Source organism: Syngnathus leptorhynchus, chromosome 3 (genome assembly GCF_054491065.1).
Source record: "Syngnathus leptorhynchus isolate UIUO chromosome 3, UIUO_Slep, whole genome shotgun sequence".
NCBI lineage: Eukaryota > Metazoa > Chordata > Actinopteri > Syngnathiformes > Syngnathidae > Syngnathus > Syngnathus leptorhynchus.
Window position 1 is genome coordinate 17,756,189 of NC_141197.1, and position 25,601 is coordinate 17,781,789.

General features: G+C 41.9%; 1 protein-coding gene across 3 annotated transcripts in view; it reads left to right on the top strand.

The window, feature by feature from the left end:
- Positions 1-25,601, top strand: part of ntrk3b (neurotrophic tyrosine kinase, receptor, type 3b) — a 135,500-nt gene that overhangs the window by 90,290 nt on the left and 19,609 nt on the right. For all 3 annotated transcript variants that reach the window (XM_085908081.1, XM_085908082.1, XM_085908083.1), the window contains 3 exons: positions 506-561; positions 680-782; positions 20,182-20,370. In XM_085908081.1, the coding sequence (XP_085764207.1) occupies positions 506-561; positions 680-782; positions 20,182-20,370 (348 nt within the window). The remainder of the gene's footprint in view (positions 1-505; positions 562-679; positions 783-20,181; positions 20,371-25,601) is intronic.

Consider the following 25,601-nt stretch of genomic DNA (forward strand, 5'->3'; position numbering starts at 1 on the left):
ACCGGCAGCCGGTGTTGCGTGCCAGCATTCATTTAAGCACAAATGAGTGTATGATGTGCTGGCTGCGGGCCTCCCGTGTAGCGCTTCACTTCATTCCACCTGTGTCACGCCGTCACACACTGCTGCGGTTTGACCTCATCCTACCGCTTTGGGACGACACCACGGGGGAACAACTGGCACTGAGCACAATTGTTGGAAACAAGTTGAAGAAGAAGAAAAAAAAAAAAAAGCCGCCATTACTACTTTTACGATAATTAAGATTACGCGTACATTTTGCTGTTCAAAGAAAAATGATGGGAGGAGTGAAAAGAAAATGACTCCAGTGCTGACGTTCTGGTAGAAACCAAAAAAAAAATACATTTTACAGCGCTTCTCTCTGCCTGTACGTTTTTTTGTTTTTTTTTAAATGTGTGGTGTTTTTTTCTTCCCTGTAGCTCCCCGCATGCTGACATCTAATCTCACTGCAAATTCCATTCTAACTTTTTCTCGTGTTTGTATTTTACAGTCCCCTCGGCGCCCACAGACTCTGATTCGGGCCGCCCGGACGAGGACACATTCGGGGTGAGTTTTGGTTTTAAATGAAGACAACCATGTTGTGATTTGAATTCAAAATTGAATGCATATTGAAATAACCTTTTCCATTTACATGATTGATTATTTTCTCATATCTTTGGTGCAGGTCTCTATTGCGGTGGGCCTGGCGGGCTTTGCCTGCGTCCTCCTCCTCGTCCTTTTCGTGCTAATCAACAAATACGGACGCCGCTCCAAGTTCGGCATGAAAGGTTAGTCATGCATGTGAGATTAGTTTGCTTCAAGGGGGGTGGTCCTGTCTCATATGCAAATGAGCCCCATCTTACTCACTCTATTGTGACATATGTGAAAATTCTTCCGATGACAACAAAAGACGGGGCCACTCGTCGAGCCCCTTAAAGACGAAAATAGACTCAAATCAGCATTTTTATGTCTGAGTTAGTTAGCGACTATCAGTACCATTTTATAGTACTTAACAGCGAGCTGCTTTGCTGGCTAGCTTAGCATGAGCTCACAGTCGACTGTCTTTGAGGGTTGCTAGCTAGCTAAGCTATATAGCATGGCAGCTTTTGCCACAGTCAAAGAGCAACTGGCCTTTGTGGCAACTAGCCTGGGAACATCAACCACAATACCAAATGGGCACATTTGCTAGCTAGCTTATTCGATGAGATCTGCTAACATCTGTAGCTAAGTCAAGCCTTAGCGATACTTCTTGATACGCTCTCTTACTAATATACAATGTCACCTCAGAAAAATGGTTTCTTAGTTTCAGTACGCATTCGGCGTAAAGTAGCATTAGCCACACGCTAGTCGTAATGAGCTACTTTGCGGGATTAGTTCATTACTTACCTCGCTAAGAAACTCTGGGGCTGTAATTATTTAGGAGGTGGCAATTATCACGTTGGCCCAGAGCTGGCTCCAATCAAGGATGAGTCCTGGCAGCTAATGAGGCGTCACGGCAGAAAAGCTTGTATGCTAAGGCGTATGCTGTGTGCTACTGGGTGGACAGGAAATGAATTAAAATCCTAAGGAAGAGTTATGAGGAATGCTATAGCATGTCTTAATCGCTTCATAACAATAACTTATTTCATGCTTGGTTCTTCTAGCAAATAGCAGCAGTGGCGTCTTAAAAGGGTGACAAGCTAGCTTGTAAACTAGCTTGGGCAAACTAGGCTAAAGAAGATGTAAGATATAAGGCCCTAGACTTAAATATTGCACAGTCCACAGGGTTGTGCAAAGATAGTTTCCAAATCATTTTGAACAGCTAACTGACAGTAGGCTTTGAGTGCTGCATTCTGGGTAATTCCGGCGGTCCTGCTCAGCTCCACAATGGCCACTGGCAGCTGCGGGATGTTAACATACGGAGCAGATGATACCGCCTCTATTTTTGGCACTGGTTTTCACTACACAGTTTAAATTATGGAGACGAAAAAAGGCTGAGGCAGCGTGTCGGGAGTAAGTCAATGATGGAAGAGGTCCGCGCACTTTCAAGCTAACCCACTAAAGCTAAATCTTTGTTCTCTTTTCCCCCTTACATTTCTTCATGTGCAGGTTGCACTTTTGTCCTACTTCTAAATACTATGCCGTTTATAACGCAACAGAGTTATATTAGGGTAATTAATTTACTGCAGAAAAGGATGTTTTGGCTGACAAAGAAAACAAACTAGCCCATTTATAGCTTTTCATCAGACAATATCCCTAACAAGTCGTATTCATGGCAACGGTATGAAAGTCACCATTAGACTTGGTGAAGCAGCATGTGGCCCATTATCCAAGTTTGTCCTTGATGTTTGGTGCCACTGCAGTTTTGTCGGAAGACCTCTTGTCTTTTATATATCAATGTGTGTATTAGTACGTGTGTATTTGCTCTCTTCGTATATTTCACTTTTTACATCTTGTTCCTAGTAATGGAATAAAGCTGCAGCATCCTCAGATGCACTGACACACACAAAAACACACACACACACACAAATGATACAAATAACCTTACGTGGTCGCACTTACACGGACGCTAGCCCGCGGCTGGCGGCTAACCTCTGTGATCCAGACGTGTGTGTCAGGACGGCTTACCCTTCTCTCCACTATATTACCTGAACCAGGCCTTGGGATGATCAACACACACACACACACACACACACACACACACACACATTTATTGCATCACTACCTAACTTGGCCTGCGTGAGCTCTGTTGCCGGGCTATGAGACTTGACTTACACACATCATGTAAAAAAAAAAAATATTCGTAATACACTCACCAAATACACGTTGATTTCTGCCCCTCAAATTCATCTGCAATTTTTTTTTTTATGTTGACCCCTCGCAGCGAGACATCAGCGGCAGGTCGGCTAATAGCTAAGTGGTCACCGTGTCTGTGTGTGAAGCAGTTGCCGGTTAAAAGGCGAGTAAAGTGGTGACACCGAATGCACTTTACCTGTTTTTTGCGAGCGTCTCCCCTTTTAAGACATCGCCATCAATAGTTCAAGCCAGCGCCGCCACGGCTTAATATAGTTGCTTTTAAAAAAAAAAAAAGCGCGTACCGCCGCAGCGACATATGGAAGTTGAGAAAAAGAAGCAGCACATTTACTTTTCAGTCTTCCAGAGCCATTTGGCGGCGTCCTCCAGGGAGTTGGCTTAAAAGAAAAACATGTTTACCTCGCTATTCATAGACACAACATTTAGTCCCGTAATGAACACGCTAGAACGTTCCGACTGGATTCCTTCTAGCCATCCTTTACTTCTATGTTGTACGTTGCTCAACAATTACCGGCGAGAGAAGCAATGGTGTTAATTATATGACAGCAGATATTGCGTATGTGCCCGCGCTTGCCAAGTTCAATGTCGACATTTTTATTTCGTTTTTTTTTTTTATGACTATTGCCCAACGTTCCAGTTATCATCAATAATTAGCAAGACCTGTTATTTGATAGTGTTGCACACATGTTTGTGCTTGACCAAGCAGTCTTTCTTTGATTGAGTTTTTTTTTTATTATTATTATTATTATATTCGTCGTTTATTTCTATGGTGCCGTGGAACAATCACATTAATGTCCACCTTGCGCACGGGAAGGTTTTTTTTATTTGCCGCAGTAGTGGTTGTTTGTTGATTGCAGACAACCCAAGAGAGAAGCAATCATATTAATTTTTATGTTTTTTAATTTTTAAAATCTTGCTTTCTTTTTAAGTGTAGTTCAGACTTTTGAATTGTACTCATTTCGTATACACAAATAAATGAGCGTCGCACCGATCAAATTTCCCACCGCCATCTCGTCAAAGGCTCGCTCATTAATTTTTGACCCGCCCGCCACAATGGAGACGACTTGATGATTACACATGTTGACACTTTCAAGGGCGGTGACGCAAACACAATGCTAAGAAATCACTTTCTTTTTTTTTTTTGTTGATACAAGCACTAGAAACAACAACACAACCAGGTTATAAATACACTCAGCACATCATCAAGTGACAGAATCCTTCAATGTCACCTGCCATGAAAATTAGACATTGGCTTGGAATGGCGCACACACACACACCTTGATATTTTATAAAGACACACAATGAGTCATCTTCCAATTTTCATCAATTTTATGCTTCCTTTAGGGCAAGACCTTCTGGATTTTGATGAATAGCAGCCATGTACCGAGAGTGTATTTATTGAGTGTTTGTTCTAGCAGTACTGCATTGATTTTGAAAACATATTACTCATATAACTGTCTACTTGGGAGTTTTTTTTTTTTGTGGGGGGGTGATATGTCTTTATTAGACCGATTCCTTTTCAAAGCTATCTGCTGTTTATCCAAGTTTTTAGAGATGATCGATATTCTTGTCAGTGTAAGACCCGATTGATTTTGAAAGAAATATCAGGTACAGTATATGATCAGTCTCCGTGTTTTTTTGGGGGGGATTAGATGTCTGAGTCGGGGCAAGGCCCCATTGATTGAAATGACATCAGCCTCGTAAACAGTCTTCTCTATTTTTCGGCCATTTGTATGTCTTTGTTCGGGGCAAGACCTTATGGATTTTGAATGGAAAGCCACTCAGACGACAGAGGCAGACGTGGTCAAAAGTCAGGTCCGTTCATGTTTCACTCCTCGAGTCTCCCCCGCACAATGCCCAACCTGACCGAAATTGCGGGAATAGACGATATTGAGTTTGATCATGGTGTACAAGCGGTTCATATTTTAAACCCAAGTAGCACGCCAGTCTGTATTTATTTTGAGGTATATAAAAAAAAATAAAAAAAAAGAATATCCGAAGTTGCTTGATATCCCAGCTGCTTGTCGTACAGGAAAGATGCGCAAGCGCCTGAAGCGAGTTGAACGTAAGCGAGCAGCCTGATAACGGCGAGATAATGATGATGGTGAAGATAGGTGACAATGCCACATTACTTCCCTGGCGGAGATAATAACGCCATTCAAGATTGATAATAAAAAAAAATAAAAGTAAAAGTGAGTTTGTGTAGAATGTTGTGCATTTTACATTCACACCATTTTTGTATATTTAGGACTTTTATTTGGATGGATGGACGAACAACAGTAGTATTCTTAAAAAAAAAAAAAGAATATAAAATCGGGTCATTGTAGTCATTTTTCAAGATTTGTGTGTGTTTTTTTCTTGTTTGCAAAGATATTTTAAAAATTACATAGGCAATTATGCTATGCAGCTCCACTTGGCCGTGGGTGACGTTGCGCTTACCACCAGAAGCTACTCGGTAATGGAGGGGCGACTCCAACGCTTCCGGCGTCAATTCTTTTTGTTTTTATGATGTAACAAGAGAATTTTTTTTTTTTTTAGTATGTGCTCGAATCCACCTTCCAACCATTTTCAATTTAGTGTGAATTTTCCAGCCAACAGCTCGTATTACATAAGAAGCAAATGGAGAGCGCCTTGTGTTCACTCCCACGCCGAACTCTTTCATTCTGACACGCACGCACACACACGCGTAGACAAATCCCAGCCTTTGCTCTCAAGTGAATGTCTGCTCAATCAATGGGCATATATAAATATATTCATATCTAGCATGTATATATATGCACACACGGCAGGATGGTTTACTTTGAACAGCATGCTCCAGTGCTGCCCATCTCTCTTGTATTTCCCTCGGCTCACATTCCCATCAACCTCGCCTCGCTTTGCTTCAAGACCCCTGCATAACCCCTCCGGACCATCCCTCAAAGTTTCCTCTTCATAGCCAGTGGCTTACTATATGGAAAACATGCCTTCATTTTTCATGGCTCACATTTTAGCATGTGTGACAGAAGGACAAAATTACTGTTTAATGTCACCTGAGGGTTCACACTGGCTGCAGTCAGGGAGCAGTAATAACTTTATTTTTGTAGACAGCACAGGTACAACATATCTTGATTTCGATGCCACATAGACTGTATTTTTTTTACATTATCCAGTTATTTTCACATTTTTAATTGAGCGTTTTTGTTATATTTTAATTAAATATTATAATTATCACATATACTGTATTTTTTTACATTATCCAGTTATTTTCATATTATTATTATTTTGTACGTTTGTAATATTTCAATTAGATTTTATAGTTTAATAGTTTAATTGAATATTATAATTAAAAGGAAATAGCTATTACACTATATCTATATATATCTATATATATCTATATATCTTTCTATATATTTTATATATATATATATATATATATATATATATATATATATATATATATATATATATATATATATATATATATATATATATATATATATACATATGTGTGTGTGTGTATAATGTATTGTTCATATTATTATATATATTTTTTTAAACTTTAGAGGACAGCAGTGCACTCGGACGCACAGCAGTTGCTGGTAGATGTCCGCCTTGGCATGCAGTCACAAAAATGCTGAGACAGCGTTGTAGCTGGTCCACTGTGTCCACCACGAGCCGGGCCTCCAAGGCGCCATCAAAAAGTAACAACTGTCTAACGAGCTAAAACCGATTCCTGTTAAGAGGCTGCCGCCCCCTCAAGGTCGTCTAGCGTGGTGCAGTGATGCAGCAAAAGCTTCCACAAGTCTCCAAAAGTTTTTGCCTCACCTCAATGAAATCCCGCAGAGAGAAACGTGATGAGTCACCGTGACCTCATATTTTCTCCCGAGTTACACGTTAAACACCTCACTGGCCTTGACCCTTCGTTCTCGGGAGGCTTTTGGGAGCTTTGTAATGTTCCCGGTTGGAGGTGAAAATATGTAAGAATTGAGCATAAGGCGTCAAGATCTCCAAGTAGGAAGGTAGCTAGGTACATCTAAATCCAAGCTAGCTCCCTGTTTTGTTTTGTTTTGTTTTACTTGTCCTTTTGCGATTCTCTGTTTTTATTCTCCACAGGAACAATTATGCAATAGTTAGATGGCAGTGTGTGATTTCTGTGTGCAAAGACTTATTACTGCTTAAAAGCCGGTGACACGTACATGTCCTATCAACTCCATTCATCGACATGTTTTTTTTTTTAATTTTTTTTTTTTTAATTCAACTTTGTTCCTCTGGGTCCCACCATGCACTTTTCAACCCACGCTTTGTCTTGCTATTATTATTGCAGCTCATCTCTCCGGCGCCGTGCTCTCTAATGGAGTTATAGCACACCAAGGATAAAACAATTAAAAAGAAAATTCATTTGAATGAATTAAAGTTCAAGGACAGTTTCGGTAGTCACGGCGAATCGCCCTGCGTGGTGGCTTGTGCCGCATTTTTTTTATTTTTATTTAGACAAGCCTTGTCTCACCTCATTAACCTAACATCAGCACAAAACAGACGGTGAAAAGTCTCTCCATGAACAGTTTGAAATGAATTTATTAAAAAACATTTGGGAACTAAATCGGATACTCTAGCTCTGATGGGGCACTGCCCCACTTAGCCCCTTCTACTCCCGGCAAAATGGCTCTGGCGGCATGCTGGGACGACCGCCATTGCCCAATCTCCGTACATTTTCCAATCATTTGTGGCGTAGAAGAGCAGACTGGTAGCTGGCGAAAGATTTGGGAGGCTGTTAACGAAATGCCAAGGCCATCTGTGCTGCTCTAAGAGGGTGTGAAATGAAGACGGAGAGTGTGTCACACGGCGATGAGAGGTCATTACTGGCTCCTCAAAGGCAGCAGATTATGTCAATTTTACAGGTCACAGTCTCGTGGGTCACCACATTTTTTATCCCCTTGGTCTCGGTGACACTCGGTAATGAATGTGTATACGTGTGTGTGCGGGCCAGTGGTTCAAACGTGTTTGAAAAGGCGGCCACCACCTGACGACAAGTGGCGATGATTAGATGCGAGCAGATGCCATCGGGATGTCACAACTTGGTTACTCAGCGGCAATGTATCAAAACAACAACAATGAAGCAATTAGATTGGAATTGAACTATTAACTGTAAAATGTTTCGAACCTGTTTGCCTTTAAACTTGTGCTTCCATAAAATGGCCAATGGATCCTCAAAATGTCTGCTTCAAAACAAAATGGCCGACTTCCTGCGTCTTGCCACTTTTGCTGACTTGAAACTCTTCATCCGTCCACTCATGTTAGACATAAAAAATTTGAGTGCCGTTACCAAATCACTTCTGACGCTACTAATGCTTTCATACAGCTTCTCTACTGTCTTTTGGTTTTGGTTTACCTACTAAAAAGCCCATTGAGTGTAACTCCGTCTAATTGCAATATTAGTGAAGTTGAGTCAAAACAACAGATCCAGAATATCATGAATTTTAAATAACCTTTTTTTTTTTAAACACATGAAGAAAAGCAATCTTATTAAATCAGATGCTAATGTTCACTTGCGACTGTCTTCCGTTAACACAGTAAAAGCCCTTAAAGGACTCTCTTAACATTAATGTCTATAATTTTCCTCGTTAGCCGCGCAAGTCTGTTATTATTGGCCATTAAAAAAACTGTTAGCTAGCGGTGCATTAATAAGAAAAACAAAACAGCTCAAATTCTCATGGGAGTTTTTCTTTTGCCTTATAAGAAAAAAAAATATTATTTGACTTGCAAAAAAAAAGAAGCTAAACATGTCACCGGCTCAGTGAAGTAGCTTCTTCGGTCTCCCGGCGCAACGCGCTAACGCGGTAGCGACATGACGCATCCGTTATAAATGTATCAACCCGTTGATGCAAAGTGACACTTCATGCATGATGCACACCGTCCAATGTTACATATGTATATATCAAATATCGGTGTGTGGAGGAGTTGAGACGAGATGCCACACTTGATTTAACCACCTCCAGGGGGCGAATTGCGTTCTCATTTAAGAGTGTCTTCACGGCAATTGGTATTTTCTGGGTCAAGTGAGAGCGTTTGCTTCTGTTTGATTTCTATACTCGCGGAACGTTTCGAAGTGTGTGTGAGCGAGTGATCATATGTGTGTGTGGGAACAGCATAAAGATTGTCAACTCCAATTTTTTTTCTTCCAGATTTATTTGCCCCCCTCAAATCCACCAAAAGCTCACCGCAATATGTTTACGGATCTGTTCCGCAGCCAAGATAAGAATGGCACTGACGCTAGCTAGCTATAGCGTAGCCCCGCAATCTGATCCCGATGCCTGTGCCACGGGGCAATTCCAATTTCCTTTACGCGGCGGGGTAAAAAAAAAAGCAAAACAAGAAGAAGCAAAACATGTTTTAATCAATGATTAATGCTCAGTGGAGATGACTGTTTATCTTTTGCATATTCCAGTAAGACAAAATGCATTGTGGGTGCCGCTGAATAAATTGTCAGATAAGACGCGGCAGCTGCCGCCATCTTTTTAACCTGAGCTTTTGTTTATTAGCGTGCCGGATGTGATATTTGTGCTGCAAACAGGCGTGGCCTTTGAGACGGACCAGAAGATGAACAAAAGGGTTGATAAGGCCCGGCTACTACTTTATTGGAATGACAGATTAACACCGGGAATCTTTGAAGAGGCGACATGATTGTTAGTGTTAGTCGGAAGACCTCGCCGTCCGTCTCCTGTTCTCTCTCGCGAGGAGCTCAACTATAATAACAAATCTTATTCACACACTGGTCAAGTCATACAAATTATTTTCATTGAGATGCTAGTCGTTCTGTCGTTGCGACGTTATTATCGCTCAGAAGTTGGAAACGGTCACACGTGGCCGCGCAGCATGTGAATTGAAATTACAGATAAAGCAAAGCCAATCATAGCCAAACGTTAGAATTCCGCTCTGGCTAATTAATAACTGACAATTAAAACGCTGGCAATAATTTGCTGCAAGATGGGAAAGCAGACGTTGCCAAAATGTTCAAAATGGAGGCAGATGATGTCTGCGGGTTGGTCACAAAAAAGGGATTTTAATGCATCCGTCAATCTTCAACGACTCAATCTATTTCTAACGATTATCCTTGAGATGTTTCTTCCTCTTAAAGGCCACCTAAGCGAAATTAAGTTGAGTCGGCATAATTTGGAAAAACACATCTGTCTAAAAAAAGTTCCCAAAATTGGCATGCGATGCAAATCACGTGACAGAACTAGCATAAAAACAAAAGCTCATCATAACTGTTTGATGTTGGTTCAATTTTGGTTTCCATGAAATGACGGGAATTCATGTTCCAAACTCATTTCCATTCAAAAGTCAACAACTTCACAAAGTGGATTTACTCAGGCTAATCGGAGATCAACAAGAACTCGGCATTTGGTGTGTTTGTGAAACAGCAGATAAAGTCTTTAAAGAGTGCGTTATTTAAATGAAGTGTGCGTCCCGCTGCGTCCTTGTGTATAATTGTCGCTTGGCTGACTGCTCGGAGCTCCCCCCTCCCCCCCCCCCCCCCCGCCAAAAACAAAAAGCTGAAAGAGAATCCGTAATGTGGCTAATCCAGTGTAAACGGGAGGGAAGCCTCTGGTTAATAGTACACGCCGCCTTGTGCCGAGAAGAAGTAGTCTGTCTTTGCCCCTCTCCTCCAGCTTCCCTTCATCTCCTCCGTGGGAAAAAACAGAGATGTATTCTCATTCTGTCAATCAACGGCGCTGCGCCTGCGAGGCCTCCATCAGTGTAAACAGAAGAGAGGAAACGGCGTTTGGTGTTTTTTCCCCCCTCGACGTGGGGAAAAAAAAAAAAAAAGCCTCTCTTAGGTGACGCTTTGATCCCGCCACCGTGATAATTGCGATCGTTTGCGAAAGCAAATTGGCAAGACCGTTTAGTGTGGCGAATAAAAGGAGTGAAAGCGCGCCGTGAGGGAAGAGTCGTGTGGTCAGCTTGCGTGGAAGGTCCTGCTTGATTCTCAAACTCGTCAAAGTCGTTTGTCTGTCTTGGTGTCTGTCAAAATGACTGCTTGGGATTCAAATGCTGTTTTTATGAGCATAGCGTCTTGAAACTTTTTCTGACTTGTGGTGTCTTGTCAAGTTTCAGAAGTTAAACTTCACGGCTATGCTTCCATCCTTTTGCAATAACAAAAGTTTGAAGATGTAGCATTGTCTATTCATCTCCTATAACTGCTTAAATTTGATGGCAAATGGTTAAAAAGACTTTAAAATGGCCACTTCACGCTAAAATTGAAGACGCTCTTTGTCTTGGGGGACCGGGCCCACCCCTGGCCACCAAGTAGCGCCGCCTTTGGTCATACATTTATTCACAGTTGAATTCGTTATTCAATTTTTATCTGGCGGACAAGTCGATGAATAATGGCCTCTTCAAAATGTACTTCTCCTTGAGAATTTTTGCGAGGTTGCCATGTGACAAGTTTCATGTTGCGTTGTTGAATGACAACACTTCCGGAAAGATAAAAGCAGCGGTCTGCATGACACCCTCGGATGTCCTTGTTGTTATTGTGAATGGATGCCCTGCAGAGGACAGGAAACGGAGAAAGCCAGTGAGGCACAATCGAACTTAGGAAGCGTTTTATGTAAAGAGAGGATTTGTGATTTTGTGCAGAGATGTGACCCATTTGTGCACTCTTGAAGTCGTGCTGCCTGGAGCTGGGAATATATACAAATCTCCCTCCATGGAGTCGTTCCAACTCGTATGAGGGTTGACAAATGTCGCAAAAATACAGCTCCATTCTCGTATGATTATGGAGTTGTAGGGATTTGGTGTAAAGATTGACTTTATTTTCTTTCAGAACTTTCTGGCTCTGGGCGTCTTTGGAAAAGTGGCTCTCCTATAAGAGCTCCCTGGACCCAAAATGTTTGGACACCTGCCGGGCGATTGTTCTTGTTAGGTTGTTATGACACTCCCGAACTTCAATGACCATAAACCAAAACGTCCAATAAGTAGCTGCTTTATCGGGGGTGGGGGGGGGGGGGGGGGGGGGGGCGTCTGACACCCATTTGCGATGTTTTCTCAGCGTGTGAGGCGCATCATTTGACAGCCCCCCTACCTTAGGGTCCTCTGCTTCTGAGCCCATTTACAGGCAGCCCCGTTTAATTTATTGCCGCGCACTGACGGCAACACTTTGAAGTCGGTGTTTTGGGCGATGATGTGTGGGCGTTAAATCAGACAACCTACATTTTTATTTCATTTTATTTTTATTCTTTTTTTTTATTTAGTTTAGTTTTTATGTTTGTCTTACTCACTTACATTTTTATTTCATTTTATTTTATTTTTATTCTTTTTATTTATTGATTTTATTTTTGATGTTTGTCTTACTCATGATTTCTTAAGTCTTATTTTTATTTATTAATTTGTTTTATTGGTCTTGTGATTTCTTAAGCTCCACTTTTATTTGTATTTTTATTCTTACTTTTATTTATTTATTTATTTATTTATTTATTTATTTATTTATTTGGTTTCTTAAGCTCAACTCTGTGGTCCTCTGTGTTTACATTTGACTCCAGAGGAAGTTAAATTTAGCAAGCTACTCCCTCCTCCTGCGAACATGACACTGATTGACAGCCGGCGGCGGCGGCTCGTGGCGATGTTTTTTGCAACAAGGCGGCGCCCACAGGAGTCGCCCTCAGTAGATGTTATGATGTTTGCGTTTGAAATGCCTCCTGCATGCACTTGACATCTCCGCCAGTGTTTGGAATTTATGAAGCATTCGGGCGGATCACACTGATGATTGGACCCAATGCTTGTACATTGTGTTCCATAATTTCCCTTTGTGGACTTTGTGCCATCTTACTTTGAACAAATATTTATTTACATATATAGCGCTAGCGCATCACCCCGCCGCTTTTGCTTTACTTTCAAATCAGAGCTCTGGGTCGGAAAATCCAACCGCACGGGTTAATCCGAGGTCAGGACGGTTCACGGAAGCATGCGAGGCATCCGTTAAAGGGGTGAAACGCTTCCATTAGATGAAGTCATGTATGTTTTTTTGTGATCTCTTTTCTGAATAAGGACAAAAACAACAAATTCATTTGCGGAGGGCAGTGTCAAAGTTTGAGGACTGTAATTACTGAAAAAAACACAAAGCTGCCAGACATTTTTTTTTTTTCCTCTGAATTCTCCAAATAATGACCAAACTCATCTACAAAAAGTTTCACAATTTGATGTCACCCATCTGTTTGGGACACCTGCTTCCAGTTGGGGCTCATTTGGACTAACTTGCTCAAAGTTGATCAAAGTATGAGCCTTGGAATTTATCCAATATGGCTGCTTCAAATCATTAAGGAAAACTTCTTGATCAATTCTAGACATTTGTCCTTGAGACAAGTGGCCGATCATATTACATCTTCAATTCGTAACCGGCTCCGCCTGTAAGTCATCATCCGACTCCCATATTGTCGGCCGGCCACAGTACTTGTCAGGATCCGGCGCCGCACAGCATGTCAGCGCGCCATAACGAATGGCGACGCGAGGGAGGAATTTGTCTGCGTTTAATTGACGCGCAGATCACCATCGTCACACTCGGCGGTCTCATCCCAAAAAAAAACGACCCGGGATATAAATACGCCCCTGTCAATCACAGCAGGTGTCCGTAGGTATAAATACATCCTGTTATCGCCGCTACTGTGCCCTTGTTGTGTTATACAGCACGTCGAAGTCACCTTTTTCCTGACGTATGTTCCCCTTGGAGAGCGCTAAGTGCCACGTCCACGCAGCGTATTGATTGATAGGTGCTTTACGCCGCAGTACCTCCCACACGGTTGGCCTACAAGTACGACATGGCTCAGCCACCTTATGTATTGTTGTGTCCTTCAAAATACTTTTGAGGCGGAGCCACAAACGTGACCTGTAACGTCTTCATTAAACTTATACGGAAGTCATCCCCAGACCATAATTCTTTCTTCAACGTTTTCTGACTTTTTGTTTTTGGTGTTTATGGATTGTAGAAATGTCTGCATAGGCTCAGCGTATTTTGCGAAACACTGCCCAAGGACCGAAGACTTCTCCAAACTAGAAAGTCATTTGCGTTTTAAAGTCAGGTGGTGGCGAGGTCTTCGTCTCCCGCCGTGGAAGCTGGCTTATTCCCGTTCCTCCGGTTGAGCGTAACGAATGCCAATAAAAGCATGGAGGCAGAGGAGTGTGAAGGGTGATTTACTGTACGTTGGTGTGTGGCGCTCGGATGTGTGTAATTACAATTAGATTGACCTCAGCGTGCACGCCTTGCTTCCTTCCTTTACGCTCTCTGACTCAGGCTAAACCAATCAAATCGGTGGCCGACGCGCCGCCGGAGAGATGTGAAGCAAGTCAAGCAGATGCGTTCTTGGACACCGTGTTCTGTGGCCGCAAATGATTGAATGTTTGTTACTAAAAAAAACAATCAAAATGTCCAGCTTAACTTGGACGACAGTTCGCAAGAGTCTAAATGGCGAAACGGTATCTGGTGGGCTAATGTTCTGCATTAGCATCTAATGTGGCTAATGCTAGCACTGTGAGATTGAATGGGCTTTTTGGTCAGAATAGTCATTTGGCACATCGGTTCGCGCTCGGTTCTAGTCTGCAATGTGTGTGTGAGGGAGAGTGTGTTTGTGTTGTCTGCGCACAATGTGAAAACATGTTGTCTCCGGGGAACACAATGCAGTAGCTGTCAGTCATTCGCCCATAAATATTTATATGCGCAACGCCAGCGAAGTTCTGCCGCTGCCTCTTTTGAGCGCTTTCAATGCCACCTCGCATTCGACGGGCTTTATCTTCTCTTCCTCTCGCCATCGACGACCAGTGACATCGTCTCTCTCTGCCGTGACGGCGTTTAGCATTCTAACGCGCGAGTGTCGACTCGCTACGCTAATGTAAGCGATATTCACATCCAAGCCCGTGTCGAGGGAATCGTTGCCTATTCCGGTGCCGTGATAATAAATGAAACCTTGTGTGTGTGTGTGTGTGAGTCTTTATGATCCAAATGGGTTTGTGTAACCCTGCCACAAAGGAATTTTCTTAATAACTTTTCCCTGTGTGGAGAAGAATGCAGAGTGGCTGAGCTTTTTGTCAATTTGAAAAACAGCAGGCGGGGTTTTACGTACATTTGTTCTTAGTGATAGAGATGGTTATGAATCCAGACAATAGAGACTGTCATCATTTTCTGTCAGTTTTTGTAGCCATTAACACGACATTTGAGGTGACACAAGTTGTTTTTTTTTAATACTTTGTATAGATTGATAGTTTACTGCGCCCACGGAAAAACTGTTCTCAAGATAAGAGGAAAAAACGCTCGGTTTGTTGCGCTCAGTTGACGTTTTCTTTAAAATTGGCATGTAGGAGATAATTATTAAAGTAAAATGTTCGACCAAACCATTTAAATCATTTAATTTAAAAAAGTGCTAAACTTAATGCTAACGAGAGAGGGCGAACAAAAATTAGCATGACGCACAAAAGAAAATTAATAAAGTAAAATGTTCAACCAAATCATATAATTTAATTCACCAAAGTGCTTAACTTAATGCTAACGGCAGAGCGCTAACAAAAATTAGTATGGCACATTCAAGCAAACTAATAAGGTAAAATGTTCAACCAAAATATATTTAATTCAACAAAATGCTAAACTTAATGCAAACCAAAGAGGGCTAACGAAAATTAGCATGGACTTAAAAAAGAAATAACGGCCATTTTAACGAATACAAATCGAGCATGCAAGAATTCTCACAGGCGTGTTTTCTCTCGGGTCTGCGGGAACAAGCGATTACTGGGATTAGATTATAGTCAACGAGAGCAAATTGAGGACATTCTCTGTCTCCTCGTCTTGCTCTTAATTACGCCGCATTTCTCTCTGTCGACTCTCAATGCTGCCTGATATGTCGCAGTACAAAACGGTACTAGGCGCACCATTCAAAATTGCATTTTGCCCAAATATTATGTTTCACCTAACTGTTTGTATGTCCAACATGCATTTTAAATATCCTGTAATATATTTTTTTTTCTTCAAAACTCGTCTACGTATGACCGACTTTCCGATTATAGATGACTGCAGATGTTGATTCCGGTAGAGGACACGCACGACGGCCTGGCTTACAACAACGAATATAAAGGCAGCTGGTCACATTTCAAACGCTGTCCTTCCTTTCTTCCCTCCCTCCCCTCGCTGTATTGTCGACGCCGTAATGCTGCGGGAGCGAACAGAGCGTAAATCTCCAACAGTCCACGTTGCGCAGGACGATAAATATCAGCTGTCCCGCAGTACTGGGTCAGCAACATAAACCGGAAAGGACATGCGGGGGTGCTCCATTGCAGGGGACCGCTCAGTTGAGTGTCAGCTTAGTTATTTTCATTATCCGAGAGGTGAAGAGGCTAACGCATAACCAGCGGGTGTCTTCACACATTGGTGGCATCTGGTAATTAAGTGTCCTAATTGTGCTTACTAATGTGACCGCTAAACCAGTTGCAGGAACACCAACAATTAAAAGATTCTACAGAGCACACACAAAAGAAGATCTTCGAGAAACTTTATATTAATCTGAAATGATTTCTTTTTTTCGAACTCTTTTATGCAAAATAACAATAACATCCTGCTCTCTGTGCTCAAGTTAATAAATTATTGAAAGGAAATATGTATATATTTTTTTCTCATCAGACGTGACCGTGTTGGCGAGTTGCGATGATTACGAGGGCGATGAGGATTCTTTGATAAGTCCCTGTGATGATCCAGCCTTACTCATGTTTTTCTACCACTCCGCCACATGTGAACTTAATTGGGCTCCCGTCCGTCATTAATGAGAAGCCTCTGTGCGAATTATCCTTCCTGTGTTCTCTTGTTCGTGTCCTCCAGTTAAATCCAGTCCTAATTAACTACCTTTGAAAGGGAATCTGTGTGATAATTACCACAAGGAGGTGGAACGGAAGCAATCGCACTCTGCAAAATTTATTCCACACCACAGGGATTTTTGCTTTCTTTTGTGTGTGTGTGTCCCGAGAATCACCTTCAATGTCCACTTTGGAAGCGGAGATACGCCTGCGCAACTATATAGTCATTTTAATATAAGGAATATAAAAAAAAATCAGTCAAAAGTAAAATGAGAGTGATAAAACAAAAAAGGGAGGGAAAAACCTAAAGAGTGCCGTAAAAAGGAAAAATGTCGGTTGCGCCACATTAAATACACAGAGTTGTTCACTTCTTACGAGATTTTTCTTTCAAACTTTCTACTGGGTCATTCTGATTGCTCATATTAAGTAAATGTCATACAAGAGACTTCCAACGAGCTTGCTTTTTTCTTTTTTTTTTATCCCACGCTATCCGCCGTCTGCTTTTTATGTCACAAGGCTTTGTGCAAAATTCTCTTGAGATATTAAGAAATGTTACAAAGATGTGCTATTGCTAAAGCTTTATCATCGTTTTATGGATTCTTCCATTGTGCATGTCCTAAGAACGGAATGAGGAATTTGCCATTTTCGCCGTGTTTTCTCAGGCGTTGACACGCTGCTATGCATCGATTTGCGGCAAGGGAACTTTTCAGCGTTACAATGGAATGCTTAAGTCACTTTCATTAGAACTTTATATCCGTGTGTTATTTTATTTTGGTACCCATCAATAACGCAATGGTCTGAGAAGCAGAGTTACTTGTTTCCTTCTTGAATTTCCAAATGTCAAATAAAGAGCCTGAACAACTAGCTGTGTGAGGTAGTGGCAGTAGGGCAATTTATTTTTCCCTCAATAATGCGATTATTGATCATTTTTTCCTTTTTTGTTCACAAGAGCCTAACCGAATCGGAAATAACGAGCCATCGATGTGAGCTGACGTTTTTCGTCGACGTTCTCTTTTGACGATACAATTGATTCGTCTATTCGAGCGTTTTTGTTCTTTTAATTACCCTCCTATCCAACAGGTAGTGCAAGAGAGTCCCTATTGTTGCTTAGCATTTTTGTGACAATCCATGCTCGCCGCTGGCATAAACTCAAAGTTTGGGGTTTTATTTTTTTACTCCCAGCACAATGTTGCCTTTAAGCTTGGTGATCCATCTCAGCGATGCGCTGACAGCGGCGTAATGAAAGAGACTATTTTGAATCTGGGCGGCAGGTAACGGTAGTAAATTACACCGACATCCGGGGGGAAAAAAAGATGATGCCGATGTCACGCCTGATCAATCGATCTGGGCGAATTAGCTAATGCACCTGAGGCGGGCGCCTTACATAAACATAAAACACTTTGGCGAAAATGCCGCTGGCCGCGATCGCCGCCATCGCACATTACAGGCCAGGAAACATTGACGAATGCCGCCCCGAGTCTGCCGTCTGCCGAGGAGTCGGTGAGGGATCTTTGCCAGAGTGGCATCACTCTCGAAGACAAATGGGAGGACGCTGCGCAGGGAAATGTATTAGCGAGCCAGGCCGGGAGCTCATCTTTAAACATCATGCAACAACCTGGCACTTTGCCACCATCGGAGTCCATATTAGCGCAGTTTTGATAGCAATGCTTGCGACACGTGTGAGGTAGTAGAGTTCAGGTCCTACTTGGAGGAGAAAAAGTATTTGTCACCATTGGAAGTTTGGAGTCCCGCAAGGGTCCGTTCTTGGACCCTTTAAGTTCCCTTTGTGCACCAATGTTGCTTGTCATGGCTCTGCAGATAATATACTTCTAATCTGTCCCAAAATAAAACCCTGCGGTTTGAAATCCATCGTGTAGCAGCTACCTGTGATATCTTCATAGTAGGGAGCACCTTGTTGTGAATTTTGAAACACGTTGAATCTACCCTGGCCCTTGAGGCTACAAAAGGCTCAATAATTGGAATTGTGCACGGCGAGCTTTTGTTATCTTATCCTTGACGTAGTAGTACATTGGATTTACAGCATATACATTAGCCAGTCGGGCTTTGTCCGTCACCCATCTAAGAAAAATGCGATTTTTACATCTGAAATCCGAGAGATCCAATTTTCCCTTTTGTACTCTGCAGAAAATCACCTTGTGTGTGCGTATTTACGCGTGTGTGTGCTTTTGGAGCACAGCCATCATCGATCTGCCTCAGGAGTCTGATCAGATGCTTTTTCATTCCATTTCATGTTCCCTATTAAAGAGACACATTCATTGCGGGTACCTTTTCTGTTTAATCTTTTTTTTTTTTTTGCCATCAGGACATTGTGGACTTCTTCCATTGTTGTGTGTGTGAGAGAGACATTTAAAGCCATGGTTGTTTGTTGTGCATTCTGTATTTTGTCTTTTTGTGTGCTTTCCAATAAGCGCTCACTCAGTCGAGGTTTTGGGAGTCTCGGAGGAGAGGAAAAACTCAAAATAACCGTTCTTTTGTTCCCCTTTCTCTCGGAGACACCACTGAGCTCCAATAAAATGAGGTTGCGTCCCAACTTCTCTTTATACAAATAAATATAGTCAAAAAGAAAGTAAACAGTATAACTGTAGATACAATAAGTAGATTAAAAAAAAAAAAATCCCAAGACACCATGTCTGAAAGGACACAGGAAGTCATTTGGCCTTAAAGCGACTATTAAGAAATTCATTTTTAGCCATTCATTCATTTTTACAAGATTGAGGGGTGACACTAAATTGCAAAACAATTTGATTTATGACACTTTCACCCTTCTAATTATAACCTTCCTCAAGGTTAATCAAGATCCAAAACGTGAAAATAAAAGACCGAAAGCGTAAAATTCAAAACTGGCCGTCTTACTTTTACTGTGAGAAGATAACTTATCTGCTGCTGATGTCAAAAAAATAAAAATAAATAATAATCATAATAATTCCAGCAACATGCTTCTCTACTGCGCGTGGCAATTTGTCCACGCTCGTGTCTCTAATAAAGTGAGTTCTCCGATATGAAAGCACCGACGACAGCGACGGCGGCGCAGCTGTCCTGAATAAATTGCGGCTTTGGCGTAACATGCAACCTCCGCTCCTCATTCCCAGGCTGAGGTCTATTATTGGATGTCGCTTGCTCTTGATTAGCTATTTGCCGCCTTGTGATGGAAGCAGTCGGCATTGTGGGTAAACAGATCGAGTGTCAGCGCTCCGCCGCTGTTGACTTCCTGTATGCCTTGCCTGCCTGTTTGCTACGTGTCAAAGAAGTGAAAAAACACGTTTAGAGTTAATGTGCCATTTCCATAATTTTTTTGTGAGCAATTTATCTTCTTTGGGATAGACATAAGATGTCCTTTTCTTAAAAAAAAAAAAAAAAAAATGCTACTTCCTGCCACCCTTAACTACAAAAAAAAAACCAAAATACTAAAATGAATAAAATGTTCCTGCTTTTTTTTTTATATATAAAAAGAAATATCATCAATATCTATTGTCATTTTTTTTTCTTCATGACTCAGAAGAACACTCCAAAATGTAGTCCCATCCATATTTTTATCATTTTGAATGACGGACAAATCCTATCTGGTTCCAGGTCCGGTGGCTGTGATCAGCGGCGAGGAAGACTCAGCCAGCCCTCTTCATCACGTCAACCACGGAATCATAACGCCGTGCACGCTGGATGCGGGACCGGACGCCGTTGTCATCGGGATGACTCGCATCCCCGTGGTAGAGAACCCGCAGTACTTCCGACACGGACACAACTGCAACAAGCCGGCCACCCGTGAGTACACCATTACGATACATGATGCGATATACGATGATGTCATCACATGGCGGCCACGATATACGTTATTCTCAAAAACAGTAAAAAAAAAAAGCTTTCAGGCTGACCCTAAAATGTCTTCGGTACTTTTCATCCTCAGAGCTGTTTTTAAAAATGTCCATCTTGTGATACGGACTTGCGTCAATTCCCAAGGTGCACCTCTGCTGTAATTTGCTGTTTATCTTTCCAACAAGACACGCTGAGACCCCTGAGGCCTTCGCCGTAATGCGCTGTCATCCATTGTGCGGAGCCATGCGGTGCGAGCATCTGGCAGCGTTCTTCATACAAAATCAACTCAGACGCAAATGCGGCAGCCACGAGATCACTTTAAGGCCTAATTAGCCGCTATGGCTAAGAAAACCCACCGAAAAAGCACAAGCGTGTTTTCTGCCGTGTTTGTTTTTGGCTCGCTCCCAAAATGGCCGTGGGTCACGCGGCGAAACGCGTTCTCGAGCGGGGACGGAAGGCGAAGGAAGGAAATCCCATTTAGGGGTGATAAATAAATGAAGGCTCTTATGTATTATGAATGGCATGAATTGTTAATCGCCGGTCGTCGGCTGATTTATGACATCTCATGCCGTGCACGTAGCGTCTGATTGCCAGCTAATGAATAAATGACATTCGGATGAAACTTCTACCTGCATGCGGAAGTCGTTTGCAGGATGCGAGGTACATGCGGAAGGACCGCGGAGCTCGGAAAAAGAAACCCGTCACGAGGTCTTAGTGACCGCTTGCTTTTCCGCTAGTGGTCAGGATAACAAAATGGCTGCCAACCGGCGCTGAACATGAAAGCGTTTCTTACCAGATTGATATTCCCTGTGATTTTTTGGGGGTGAGAAAAAAAGGAATACATTAGAATTTTTTGGCAACTTTTTATCTTGAAAAAAAGGAACTTTGATCTTGTATTATGTAACAGCGTTTCAGATTTTATTCTCAAAAGATTGATGGATTTTTTTTCTTAAAATTATAAAAATTCTATGCAAATATAGTTTTAAAAATAAGTTTTTTTGTAACGCAACTTTATGCCTTAAATAAAATATTTTTAATAATGAACTATGATAGAGAAAGGGCAATCATATGTAGCTTCTTTTTGTGCTGCATAATATGAATCTAACTGTCATCGCAAGGTCATAATGCTCTCCGATTTTCCAGTGCTTGGCTCGGAAAACAAATTGGCTCTCGATTGTTTTACCCTCGGGACGCTCACTCTGAGATATGACTTTTTCTTTTTCATCATAACTTTTTCTCAAACGTCTTAAAAACACTATGGAAAAATTACGACTTTATACTTTGGACTTCTTACTTGAAAATACGCAATGTTTATCTGAAAAGAAACGCTTTGTTCTTGTAAAATTGCAACTCTAAAAAAAAACAAATTGTAAAAATAAGCAGCCAGCTCTTTTATCTTTAAACCTTTTAAAAAGACCTTTTTGGCTCCAAAAAATATTCTCATGAGATTCCGTTTTTCTCTCTACCTACACTATACAACTGTTTTACCTGGAAAAAAATATGACATCATATGTGCATTACTTTATGACCATTTCCTAGAAACTGTATTCCTTTTTGTCCCAACGTACATAATATTACATCATACGTTAAAAGCCCGGACCTAATCACAAGGTCATAATGGCCTCTGCTTTTTCAGTCATTGGCCGGAAAATAAAATGGCTCCCGACTGTTTCTGCCTGCGCTGAATATGAATGCGTTCCCTACCCTGAGGACGCACGCCTTGGGAAAGGAAATGCATGTGCTTATCAGTGTGTGTTTACTCGTGTGTGCGAGTGTGTGTAGGTGTTTGCCAGGCAGTGTCAACCTGTGAATGAGAGTGCGGATGTGGGCGGACTGCTAGTGCAGTTCGCGGCCACTGTTTTCCTGCATCGTCTCTGCGGGGCCGTGTGACTGCAGCGGCCTTGGTTCCATGGGGGGGGGGGGGGGTCATTGTGTTGGGGTGGGTCTCAGGGGTCCCCCCCCCTTACCCCCATTGTCCAGGAAAGAGCTTTACTCGGCTCAGATACAGTAGAGCAGCATTATTGATGGCTGGCCACCGATCTGTAATGTATTCATTCATTTTGTTGAAAGCCTCGGAATCAAGGGAATATGCCGCTGCCAGTTCCTCCCTAATACGAGGACACACACACACACACACATAGCCGCATGTCCATCAGTAATGTGACGGTCAAGTCCAGTCGGTCATCTCAACCAGAAAACGATGCGGTTGGATAAAAAAAAGCACCTGACTTCAACATTGCTGACACCCGTGTTTTGGTGTTCCCTTCCGTAAATGGTTTATTCATGAGAATTGTATCTTCTACTCACCACTCTACCCGCCGCCCAGGAAAGTGTATTTATATTTTAGTCTTGTTAAATATCGCCACGGAGAAAGATGGATCTAAGGAGAATCTGGGCATTCCTACAATACATCTTCAGGGAAACGTCCACAAAAGTTGGACATAAACTGATTTGAACTCCAGTTGAACTTGACAGCTGAAAATCTGATTCGGGATGAGTTATGTAGGGCGGAAAATTTTGTCCCGCAATGTGTATTTTACGCCAAATATTCTGTGCATATGACAGATTTGGGGGAGAACCTATCTGTGCCTTTCCCAAACAGACAATAAAAATGAACTGTATTGGCTAACACATTTCATAGCTACCAGAAATTCTGCCAGCATTCCACAGACCTCACTGAATGCTTATATCGACTTATTAGTTATTCGTCGTTTATCTCATCACTATAAAAGACCAAAATAGTCATATTGTACTGTACGAGATCTTGATTTTCTATTTCAACTCCTAATGCTAATTAGCCACCATCAACAGGCATGCTAGTGATGTATTTTTTTTAATATCATGGCTCACTTCCAAAACAGCCGTCTGTCGTGCTAGCGAAATAAATGACGCTAACGCAGTCAGATTGTCCTCGAACTCCAGATGAACGCGTGGAAGGCCACTCAAGCGGAACAAAGTTGTTCCAAAAAAGGGACAATTGGATTGGTTGTACGAGCGAAGGAGAGTAAACAGTCGAGATATGACTGATTAGGATGTTTCATTGAGGGTTTTTTCTGAGTTTCGTTGAGAGCTTTTTCTGTTTTATTTTTAATCCGCCGGGCATTAGGCAAAAAAAAAAAAAAAGACCAATTCTGTTGGCAGCATTAGCGAGATAAAGGCGGAAAGGCAAAGGACAATTCTTTAGCCTAATGACAGATTGCTATCTCGCTGGGATCCGCTGTCTCGCAGCAAGTGGCTTTGTTTAATCGCTCGGATTGCTTTTTTAATTACGGATTTGTTACGTCCCGCCGGCCCGAGATGAGCAATGGCTTCAGAAGAGAGGAGGAGCGTGAGTTACTTTAGCTTAGCATTGTTGCGTCCTCACGGGGTTATTAGCGACACAGCGAAGACAATCTCGCTCTATACTTCCTGTACCCACAGTAACAATTTACTTCTGCTCTTTGGGGGTCGTAGGGACCCAGGCGTTGCAAATAGATTATACCATTACTGTCGCTATTCGTTCAGGAACAAGCAGTGAAAATTGCCACTATCCAACCAAAATGGCCGACTAACTGTGTGATTGACAGTAAAGGTTTATGTATTCATTTTTGTGTCCTGTAGTTATCATTTCATTTTTTTTCCAATAATTATTATTTAAAAAGGACATTAAAGGAGTATAGAATAAAATGTATATAATAATCTACTTTGTTTGGGAGATTTGGTCATGTGATGTTTACAAGCTGAGCCGTGATTGGTTGTCACCTGACCCCGCAGCGAATGTGATGTAATTTTCAGTCTGTGGCAAATAGCAAAATACATTATATATCAAATTAAAATAAATATAATACAAATAAAAAAATATTAATAACTTTAATGCTGAAATTGGTGTAATAAGTGCGCAATCCCTTTAAGAATCTTCACTGAACTTAGCGAAAGGGTTTTTATCTACGTCAGACATCTCGTCTGACTAACCCAACGTACGTTTTATGTGTCAAATTTATCTTCTATAAAAAGGGGCAGCATTATCAGGTCAAGTGTCATCGTTTATTCGGTTTGATTTTCCTACATAAAAAAACGGACAGCTCATGATTGACAGGCGGGAGAAAACCTTACGTGACCGAGAGAAGTACAACACAAGACACACTTGGGAAAAAAGATGGGTGGGTGGCTGCATAACAAAGACACGCACCGTCGCAGCGACACAACAAAAGCTCTGGCAGTCTGACCCAACTGAGTAAATCTCCCGTGAGGAAAACGTTACCCCGGCGTCGGGGGCCTCAGGTCAAGCTGGGACAAATGGATTCATGTGCGCCAATAGCAACGGTAGGATAGAGATTGAATCTGCTCGCCACTTTTCAGCGTGCCACTCTGCCAGCAGAGCAAAGTGAAGGTTAACGTACGTCATGGCCGCCCGAGCAGGAGGACACTTTGTGGCCAAATGGAAGGAAGCTGCACGGAAATTTGACAAATTACAAGCGCTAGTTGTTTGTTCAGTTTTCGTTTGCTATTTACATCAAATGCGGGACTCTTGAAAATTTTGAATATTTAATCAATCAAAAGTGTTTTTGTAAACATCAAAGATGATTTAGTACACCTTGTAAAATATTGACGACTTAACACGGGGTGTCCAAACTTTTTCCTCCAGTAGAACTTTAGGATGCAAGGGACACAATGACGTTCTTCAATTTTTTTTTTTTTATTCATTATTTTTCGGCTACATCGCAGCTTTTTCATTAAAGAGGTCAATAATTTGGGATTTGAGGGTGGTCTACGGCTCGATAACAAACGAGAGTAGATCCGCCCCTGACCTGAGCAGATCACCATATTTGAGACCCAACGTCAATTTTCTCAAATCTTCTTGGCCTCATCTGCTCACACAAAACCAAAGCAGGCCAGCGTCGGACAGTCGTCTAATCTCTCCTCAATCCTCCCACATGGCCGCCGTGGCTCCGCTTCATTTGTCTTTGTGATTTCACTGTGTGCCAAGAAGACAATGTAACACTCACAAAGCACGTTTCAATATTTTAATCTCACAGCCTGCACGTGATTGGCTAAATCAAGTGATTATTTGGAACACTCCATTCTTGAGGAGGAAATGACTTTTATATTTGATGCAATGGCACACAAGGTCGTCGCCGCCTCGTTACTCGATGTTCTTTCATTTGTCAGTCCAAACCGCTCTGCTTGTAAATAGCTTTGAA